At 44.1% G+C, this 10,985-nt stretch overlaps 1 protein-coding gene across 1 annotated transcript; it reads left to right on the top strand.

Annotated features, from left to right (window-relative positions):
• The first annotated feature begins 3,483 nt into the window (after positions 1–3,483).
• LOC125506132 (GDSL esterase/lipase At5g03610-like) lies at positions 3,484–4,810 on the top strand. The gene is made up of 3 exons (XM_048670998.2): positions 3,484–3,535; positions 3,650–3,919; positions 4,029–4,810. The coding sequence occupies exons 1-3, from the start codon at positions 3,484–3,486 to the stop codon at positions 4,808–4,810; spliced, it is 1,104 nt and encodes a 367-aa protein (XP_048526955.1).
• Positions 4,811–10,985: the final 6,175 nt, after the last annotated feature.

Below are 10,985 nucleotides of genomic sequence, written 5' to 3'. Positions count from 1 at the left end.
GCCTCCTTTTCAAATTACTCGAACGGATAACACAGATAATTTCATTGTTTTTTACGACCTTCAGTGTTAGGGGACAGGGTCATATAATTCAGATTCATCTTGAGATTTTGGGCGGTCAGAACAACACGCAAGGGGGGCGTCGGAACACAAATGACAGTACCACAGTCCAGCTGAACGTAACGACCTGAACAAATCATCATCCACAACACAAAGCACATTTTTATTTAAAAAATTACAAATTGTATAGAGATTTTGAAGAATGTTTTCACTGTACTCGACCACAACATTTTCATACTCCAAACACATCGAATATTTAGCAGATAAAAAAGTACAACAGTCATGCTTAACTGAAAACTACAAAAAACCTGGTTTCCTCTACAATCCCCTTTGACATGGATTTTTCTGAAACTGAAACCGGTCAAACCGTCAACAACATAACAAGCACATAGCTGCTGAGCTGCACTACCAGCAATATTCAGAGGGACTGAACCTTCTGTTAGCTAAAGTTGTGACGGGTCACTGGTTACAAGAAACTATGTATCCTCTGCTCACGTCCGGCGATCACCAGCGCGGCAACTGGCTGTCACAAAGACATTGATTGTCAATGCTTGAGGATTATACGCATATTTTATTTTATTTAGCTTGAATTGCAACACAAGGTCCCGAGATGCACATACCCGTTCATTTTTTTCAATGCAAGAAGTACAGACGAAAGCTAATGACGGGAAAGAATGGAACAACACAAGCATTTAGTAGTGGTCTACTCTTCATTCAAAAAAATAAATCTAGTAGTGGGCTACTCCCTTTGTTTTTATTTACTTTGCATATTAGATTTTTCTTAAGTCAAACATTGTAATCAACCTGTGGTTGAGATGGTTAGGTGGACAGTGGTATCCCCAACCCACCAGGGTTCAAATCCTGGTGCTCGCATTATTTCTGGATTTATTTCAGGATTTCCGGCGATGCGCTTTCAGTGGGAGGAGACGTTCCCGTCGACGACGAGGCGCCTACGGCGACTTCGTAAATCTCAAGATGATGTGCCGGCTCAGTCTTTCGGAGGTGCTCATAGAGATAGGGTGTGCGTGTGTGCGTTCATAGGGATGAGTGTATGCGCGTGTATATGAGCGCTTGTGTCTGTACTGATGCTCAAAAAACATTGTAAAATTTTGATCACATTATAGATTAAATTAGTATACTCTCCGCACTTGGCTACCCAACGTTTACCATAGGCACGATCTCAAAAAACATTGTAAAATTTTGATCACATTATAGATTAAATTAGTATACTCTCCGCACTTGACTACCCAACGTTTACCATAGGCACGATAACTACTCCTATAGCTCTTCAATACCCAGCGTTACCTCACCCGCAAAAAAAACAGCTTTACCATCCGCAGTTGGCTACCCAGCATTTACCATAGAAAAGTTTAATATACTCTCCGTACTTGGCTACCCAGCATTTACAAAATGTTCCTTAAAAATGCTCGCATTTAACATTTCTGTAAGTATTCAGAATTTTAAAAATATTCAGCCAGTTTTAATAAAATATTGTTTTTAAAAAATGTTTGCCTTTTTAAATAAATAAAAATTCATTTTTAAATAATAAATAATAATAAATCATTTGAAAACCAGTAAAACAGACGCAACGCTCCCTACAAGCTGAGCGATAATGGGCCGGCCCACCAAAGATAGAAAAATAAATCTAGCCATTTTGCATAGTAGCATATGCCCGGCCTACAACATTGCACCAAAAAGATCGTCAAAACCATAGTTCATGCATCTTGAACCTAGTTCAAACAAATAAAAGAGGACCATGCATAATCTCTGTCTTGAATGAACTTTTGCTTTCAAACCAAGCCTTCCTTTTTGGGGGGTCATCTGCTTGTGTTGGCCGCCTTGATCTCCACTTCCTTGGAGATTAGCGTGAGCTCCACCTCCTCGGCTCTTGTCCGGAAATTGGCCTCATCGATCTCGAGCTTCCTTTTTTGTATGTCAAAATAGGTCTTCATTTGCTCCTCTTTCTCTTGGCGCTTACTGTCTTCCTTTTGGGTCATGAATCCCTTCAATGTTTCTTGCAAGGCGATCGTCGAAGCATGACACGTTGCATCCACCTTGGAATTGGTCTTCCCCCTCAGCCCCTTCTCACTTTCACTTAGGTCATCAACCAACGAAGGCCCTTGCCTCTTTTTTGGGCCATATATGGCTCCTTGAACTTGGGGCAATCCTTGATTTTCTTCCAGCAATGGCTCAAGGTGAATGGATTACCCCCATTTTGGACCTTGAAGGTATTCAAGGCTTGAAACACCTACATTTAGAGATGAAACCAACAAGATATATTCATATGCATAGGAAGACGATTAATGCTCAGAAAAAGGTAATGTTTGATCCCAATGTAAGTCACGGGACGGCAGAGACAAAATTCTCATGGGAGCCACAAAAGTTGTTGCACTCCAATTGGATGAAGCCCCACCTTTTTTGTATTGACACGTCGGTCCGGTCACTCTCAAATTTGTATGGCTCAAACTCCCTATGTTCATGGAAGTAATCGCCAACCCTCTTCCAGAATGTTGTTCCTTTTTGCTTGGCGCCGGTTTTGCGATATTGTCCAATTGCCACCCAAGCTTCGCAAATCAACTTGTCCTCTGTCTTTGTGTATGATCCTGTCCTCACGCTTTTCCTTCTCATTTTGTGACCGGCCCTGCTCCACAAGCTCTTCCTCAAACAACAATGGCTCCCCATCGAAGTCGACGTCCCCTTCGCCATTGTCTTAGCCATCATTGTATTGGCCGTTGTCTTTGGCCGTGGGCATCTTGGCCGGTGGCATCTTGGCTGGCGGCATCTTGAGTCATCATACCCCTGGCCACCCTCATTGATCATCCCCTTGATATCCTCATAGTACCTCGGACTGGCCGGCGCCAAGGTCGGTGTTTCATCAAGTAAGTTTCGGCCATCGGGTAAGTTGGCTAGAGAGACCACCCGCGGGTGCTTCCTTCGCATCCCGATGGACTCGCCGGCCATAGGTGTGGCATTGGGATCAATGGGGGGGGGGGGGGATGGGGAAGTCCAACATGTAGTCACCCATGGAATGACGTTGGTGTGCCATAGATGGACGGGCCAGGGGAGAACAAGGGAAGGGTATCGTGGGCGTCCGGTGTGTCAGCGCAAACATAAACTAGACCAAAATTGGGCCAAAATGGATTGAGGCGGATAAAAAAAAAAGAGGACATCCATCCGTTTGTACCGTCGCGTTGGCCCGTGTTTTTTGTCCATGTGGACCTAAACGAACGCAAACGTACGAGATGCGTGTAAATGATCTATCAGTTTGTTGTGATCGCACGGCATCACGACGTACCAACCGCATGGATCTAGGATTTTCACTGTAAATAAAACTCACCTGATCCTCTCCAGGCATCTCGCCTCGCTCCTCCTCCACAGCACCACGTACGTGCCCATCACGCCGGCCAGTTGGACCGATCGAGCAGGATGAATCTCCCGGCGATTGCCTGCGCCCTCCTCCTACTTCTCCATCTCAATGGTTGGTGCCCTGATTACATGCTTATGAGCTTGCTAGATTGTTCGTTAGCACACACTTTATTCTTAATTTCTACACGTTGTAATTTGCCGCTTAAATAGATCGATCTGCGTGCAGTTTCTCTCGTGGAGTCGTCCCGGCCGCAGCCACAGGGGCTCGGGAAGGGGCGCCACCACGACCATAACGGGCACAGCGGCGACGACAGGCACCGACACCATCACTCCGACGACTACAACGGCTACAGCTTCTACGTGTTCGGTGACTCCTTCGCCGACAACGGCAACCTCGTCAAGATGAACCCTAGGTCCGAACTGAATCGCCAGTGGCGCCCTCCATACAGGGCCAACGGCCGCTTCTCCAACAGCATGGTTGAACCCGACTTCATCGGTGCGTCCTTCCTCAGCCTCGAATTCTCCATCTCTATTTTGCATTGCCGTGTTCATCATCTCCACGGACTGACGTGTAACTCTGTTTGGTTTTACTACGTATGTTGCAGCCTCCATGTTAGGGCAGATGAAATCCCCTCCGGCGCACAGCCTCACGCGCAAGGTCGGCCCGGATGGCCTGAACTTTGCCGCCGGCGGCTCCGGCGTGTATGACGTGCCGCACACCCGCACGCTCGCCAGGCAGATCCACACCTTCCACAAGCTCGTCAAGGACGGAGACATCCACCAAGAGCTTCTGGCATCAAAATCTGTCGCGCTCGTCGCCATCTCTGGCAACGACTACGCCCGCCTCCCCGCCGACACCAAAAGCTTCGCCGAGGTGGATGATTTCGCCAACAATGTGGCCGAGGAGATCGCGGCCAACGTGCGGCGCCTGCAGGACATCGGCGTGCAGAAGGTGCTCGTCAACAACCTCTTCCCTTTCGGATGCGCGCCGTCGCAGACCAGGGAGTACAATCACACCCGCTGCAACGAGCGGCGCAACCTGGCCGCCACGCTCCACAACCACCACCTTGTCAACAAGCTAGCCGACATGGAGGACGTGCTGGTGGTCGACCTCAACGCCGCCTTCAGCACGGTCCTCCGAGACGACGGGGGCACTGACATTGCCAATCTCTTCAGGGAGAAGCTGGTGCCCTGTTGCGAGAGCACGGACCCCAAGGGATACTGCGGGCAGGTAGACCCGGAGACGTTGGATCCGCTCTACGATGTGTGCGACGAACCCCACGTGTTCTTCTTTTGGGACGAGATGAACCCGACCATGGTCGGGTGGCAGGCCGTCATGGGCCCGCTCGACTTCCCCATCAGAAAGTTCCTAGGCCTCGTTAAGTAGATGATGCATCCGCGTGTGCATGTATACCCTGTGCTTCACCTTGAACTATATCTTAGTATTGACTAGTAAAAAAGCCCGTGCGTTGCAACCGGAGAGAAAACATAACACATATTCTTAACTCAACAACCATCACTCAAGACCACATAGGTCCATCTTCTTTATTTTTGCGAGGCATCATATTTGTGTTGCCACTTATCCTCTTTCTCACTCTCGCCGGCGATGGCCTTGGTGTTCACACAAAACAAAAAAATGTGTGTTGAATATGGTTAATCCTAAGGCGTCTCTCTCCCTCTCTCCTCCCTCTCCCTCTCTCTCTCTCTCTCTCTCGCTCGCTTTCTCTCACTCTCGCGATGAGAAATTTGTTGTTTTCCCCTGCGACATTTTTCAGAGGTATGCATGTGTAGTTATCGATGTTTTATTTTCCGTATATGGTTATAGTGGGGTGTTTATTTACAATCCGGATCGCCGCCGATATGAAAAAAATCGGATCTTGCGTTTTAAATTATAAGTTTGCTTCCATAACAATATTTTAAAAATATTTAACAGGTAAAATTAACATCATATTTAGATTCCACATATTTTTCTAATAAAATTTCATATATAATGTGTTAAAATCGAAGTTACGGTTTAAAAGATACAAATAATTTAGAAAATCATTTGGTTTGACTCAAATATATTCCAAAATAATATTTAAAAATACTTAACAAGTAAAAATAATCTCATATTCATATTCTACATATTTTTCTAATCAAATTTTATATATAACATGTTCAAATCGGAGTTACGGTTTAAAAGATATGGATGATTTTAAAAAGCATTAGTTTGACTTAAATATGATCCGTGGGTTTTTTCAAAAAATGTAAAATAACGGTTCGGATGTGACTTAAATCCGGACGACTGGTTGATTTCAAGAAAAAACAGGGACTTTTGTGTAAAATAGGAAAATAACGATTCGTTTTAACTTAAAACAGAACTGCGGGTTGAATTCTTTGAAATAGAGGGACTTTTCTGAAAATTGCCATGACGGACGAAAGAAACCCAATTTGCTTTATTATTAGGTAAATATATGTAGGCGAAAATCTGATATGGTACCATGGTTTTCACTTTCAGTAAGATTTCCGTGAAATTCACCGAATTCCGTTCGTTTCAGCACTCACTGAAATATTTACCTTTCGGCGAAAATATTTTCAGCAATTTCAGTACTACACATGAATTCAATTATTTTTCAAAAATAATTTCAGAAAAATCAAATATTTAATTGAATTCTACCGAATATTTCGGCATTTTGGCTGAATTGGAAACTGAAATCACTGAATCTCGGTGATTTTGGCTGGTGCTGAATTTCTTCTGAAACTGAAAGTGAAAACCTTGCATGGTACCCTATTTATCGAGAAAGAAAGAGCTAGTACTATATTCTAGATATATCTATTTGTTTCTTATACTTTAGTCTTGAAATAATTAATTTTGTGTTCTGGAACTGGATATCGAGTGGTTTTGTTATGGACAAATTATACAACAAAGAACTAGCAATTAACTAGCTAGGTTGGTTTGTGCGCCACTAGAAACTATGTTCAACCTGTATAATCAAGTTCCAAAAGAGAGAAAAACGGGTATGACACCGAATTCTTTAGCGTCTCGGTGATTAGGGTTGCTATTTGGCTTTCTTGGCTAATATGAGGTGCAGGTATGGGGATGCCAGGCGTAGGGCAACCAATCTGTATGGTACGGCGCATCCGGAGTGTGGGGTGGCTATCCCGTAAGGATTCTGGTTGATGATCGTGGCAGTTCGGTTACTTCGGTATGTGGCAATGCCAGCAGGTTGTCTCCGCTATGTGCTGTTGCGAAATGTAATAATTTCAAAAGAAATCTTACGCACACGCAAGATCATGATGATGTATAGCAATGAGAGGGGAAAGTGTCGTCCACGTATTCTCGTATACCGTTAAGCGAAAGCGTTATGACAACGCGGTTGATGTAGTCGTACGTCTTCATGATCGACTGATCCTCAATACCGAACGTACGACACCTCCGCATTCAGCACACGTTCAGCTCGGTGACGTCCCGCGAACTCATGATCCAGTAGAGCTCGAGGAAGAGTTTCGTCAGCACGACGGCGTGGTGACGACGTTGATGAAGCTACCGACGCAGGGCTTCGCCTAAGCACCGCTACGATATGACCGAGGTGGATTATGATGGAGGGGGGCACCGCACACGACTGGGAGAGATCAATATTCAACTTGTGTGTTCTAGGGTGCCCCCTGCTCCCGTATATAAAGGAGCAAGGGGGAAGGCCGGCCGGCCCTGTAGGGCGCGCCAGGAGGAGGAGTCCTCCTCCTAGTAGGTGCAGGACTCCCCTCTTTTCTACTCCTACTAGGAGGTGGAAAGGAAGGGGGAGAAGGAGAAGGATAGGGGCGCCCCCCTCCTGTTCCAATGCGGACTAGAGGGAGGGGGGGGCGCGGCCTGCCCTGGCCGGCCCCTATCTCTCTCCACTAGGGCTCACCAAGGCCCATTAACCCCCGGGGTGTTCCGGTAACCCCTTGGGCACTCGGGTAAAATCCCGATTTCACCCGAAACTCTTCCAATGTCCAAATGTAGGCTTCCAATATATCAATTTTTATGTCTCGACCATTTCGAGACTCCTCGTCATGTCCGTGATCATATCTGGGACTCCGAACTACCTTCGGTACATTAAAACATATAAACTCATAATACCGATCGTCACAGAAATTTAAGCGTGCGGACCCTACGAGTTCGAGAACTATGTAGACATGACCAAGACATGTCTCCGGTCAATAACTAATAGCGGAACCTGGATACTCATATTGGTTCCTACATATTCTACGAAGATCTTTATCGGTCAAACCGCATAACAACATACGTTGTTCCCTTTGTCATCGGTATGTTACTTGCTCAAGATTCGATCATCGGTATCTCAATACCTAGTTCAATCTCGTTACCGGCAAGTCTCTTTACTCGTTCCGTAATGCATCATCCCGCAACTAACTCATTAGTTACATTGCTTGCAAGGCTTATAGTGATGTGCATTACCGAGAGGGCCTAGAGATACCTCTTCGACAATCGAAGTGACAAATCCTATTCTTGATCTACGCCAACTCCACGAACACCATCGGAGGCACCTGTAGAGCACCTTTATAATCACTCAGTTACATTGTGACATTTGGTAGCACACAGTGTTCCTCCGGTATTCGGGAGTTACATAATGTCATAGTCATAGGAACATGCATAAGTCATGAAGAAAGCAATAGCAGTAAACTAAATGGTCAAGTGCTAAGCTAACGGAATGGGTCAAGTCAATCACATCATTCTCCTAATGATGTGATCCCATTGATCAAATGACAACTCATGTCTATGGTTAGGAAACTCGACCATCTTTGATCAACGAGTTAGTCAAGTAGAGGCATACTAGTGACACTATGTTTGTCTATGTATTCACACATGTATTATGTTTCCGGTTAATACAATTCTAGCGTGAATAATAAACATTTATCATGATATGAGGAAATAAATAATAACTTTATTATTGCCTCTAGGGCATATTTCCTTCAGTCTCCCACATGCACTAGAGTCAATAGTCTAGTTTACACAGTAATGATTTTAACACCCATGGAGTCTTGGTGCTGATCATGTTTTGCTCGTGGAAGAGGCTTAGTCAACAGGTCTCCCACCTGGACTTTATCCCGAATAGAATTGAAGCGTCTCTTGATGTGCTTGGTTCTTTTGTGAAATTTGGATTCCTTTGCCAAGCCAATTGCACCAGTATTGTCACAAAAGATTTATATTGGACCCGATGCACTAGGTATGACACCTAGATCGGATATGAACTTCTTCATCCAGACTCCTTCATTTGCTGCTTCCGAAGCAGTTATGTATTCCGCTTCACACGTAGATCCCGCCACGACACTTTGTTTAGAAATGCTCCAACTTACAGCTCCACCGTTCAATATAAACACGTATCCGGTTTGCGACTTAGAATTGTCTGGATCAGTGTCAAATATTGCATCGACGTAACCATTTACGACGAGCTCTTTGTCATCTCCATAAACGGGAAACATATACTTAGTCTTTTTCAGGTATTTCAGGATGTTCTTGACCGCTGTCTAGTGATCCACTCCTGGATTACTTTGATACCTCCCTACTAAACTAATAGTAAGGCACACATCAGGTCTGGTACATAGCATTGCATACATGATAAAGCCTATGGCTGAAGCATAGGGAACACTTTTCATTTTCTCTCTATCTTCTGCAGTGGTCGGGCATTGAGTCTTACTCAACTTCACACCTTGTAATACAGGTAAGAACCCTTTCTTTGCTTGATCTATTTTGAACTTCTTCAAAACTTTATCAAGGTATGTGCTTTGTGAAAGTCCAATTAAGCATCTTGATCTATCTCTATAGATCTTGATGCCCAATATATAAGCATCTTATCCGAGGTCTTTCATTGAAAAATTCTTATTCAAGTATCCTTTTATGCTATCCAGAAATTCTATATTATTTCCAATCAGCAATATGCCATCCACATATAATATTAGAAATGCTACAGAGCTCCCACTCACTTTCTTATAAATGCAGACTTCTCCAAAAGTCTGTATAAAACAATATTCTTTGATCACACTATCAAAACATTTATTCCAACTCCGAGAGGCTTGCACCAGTCCATAAATGGATCGCTGGAGCTTGCACACTTTGTTAGCACCCTTTGGATCGACAAAACCTTCTGGTTGCATCATATATAACTCTTGTTTCAGAAATCCATTCAGGAATGCAGTTTTGACATCCATTTGCCAAATTTCATAATCATAAAATGCGGCAATTGCTAACATGATTCGGACAGACTTAAGCATGGCTACGGGAGAAATTCTCATCGTAGTCAACCCCTTGAACTTGTCGAAAACCTTTCGCAACAAGTCGAGCTTTGTAGACAGTAACATTACCGTCAGCGTCAGTCTTATTCTTGAAGATTCATTTATTCTCGATGGCTTGCCGATCATCGGGCAAGTCAACCAAAGTCCACACTTTGTTCTCATACATGGATCCCATCTCAGATTTCATAGCGTCAAGCCATTTTGCGGAATCTGGGCTCACCATCGCTTCTTCATAGTTCGTAGGTTCATCATGGTCAAGTAACATGACTTCCAGAACATGATTACCGTACCACTCTGGTGTGGATCCTACTCTGGTTGACCTACGAGGTTCGGTAGTAACTTGATCTGAAGTTTCATGATCATCATCATTAGCTTCCTCACTAATTGGTGTAGGTGTCACAGGAACCGGTTTCTGTGATGAACTACTTTCTAATAAGGGAGCAGGAACAGTTACCTCATCAAGTTCTACTTTCCTCCCACTCACTTCTTTCGATAGAAACTCCTTCTCTAGAAAGGATACATTTTTAGCAACAAATGTCTTGCCTTCGGATCTGTGATAGAAGGTGTACCCAATAGTTTCCTTTGGGTATCCTATGAAGACACATTTCTCCGATTTGGGTTCGAGTTTATCAGGTTGAAGCTTTTTCACATAAGCATCGCAGCCCCAAATTTTAAGAAACGACAACTTTGGTTTCTTGCCAAACCACAGTTCATAAGGCGTCGTATCAACGGATTTCGATGGTGCCCTATTTAACGTGAACGCAGCCGTCTCTAAAGCATAACCCCAAAACGATAGCGGTAAATCTGTAAGAGACATCATAGATCGCACCATATCTAGTAAAGTACGCTTACGACGTTCGGACACACCATTACGTTGTGGTGTTCCAGGTGGCGTGAGTTGCGAAACTATTCCGCATTGTTTCAAATGTAGACCAAACTCGCAACTCAAATATTCTCCTCCACGATCAGATCGTAGAAACTTTATTTTCTTGTTATGATGATTTTCCACTTCACTCTGAAATTCTTTGAACTTTTCAAATGTTTCAGACTTATGTTTCATTAAGTAGATATATACCCATATCTGCTCAAATCATCTGTGAAGGTGAGAAAATAACGATACCCGCCGCGAGCCTCAATATTCATTGGACCACATACATCAGTATGTATGATTTCCAACAAATCTGTTGCTCGCTCCATAGTTCCGGAGAACAGCGTTTTAGTCATCTTGCCCATGAGGCATGGTTCGCAAGTATCAAGTGATTCATAATCAAGTGATTCCAAAAGTCCATCAG

Source organism: Triticum urartu, chromosome 5A (genome assembly GCF_056163025.1).
Source record: "Triticum urartu cultivar PI428250 chromosome 5A, HENAU_Tu73, whole genome shotgun sequence".
Taxonomy (NCBI): Eukaryota; Viridiplantae; Streptophyta; class Magnoliopsida; order Poales; family Poaceae; genus Triticum; species Triticum urartu.
The sequence above is the reverse complement of the archived record's forward strand: the minus strand, read 5'-3'. Positions and strand labels throughout refer to the sequence as shown.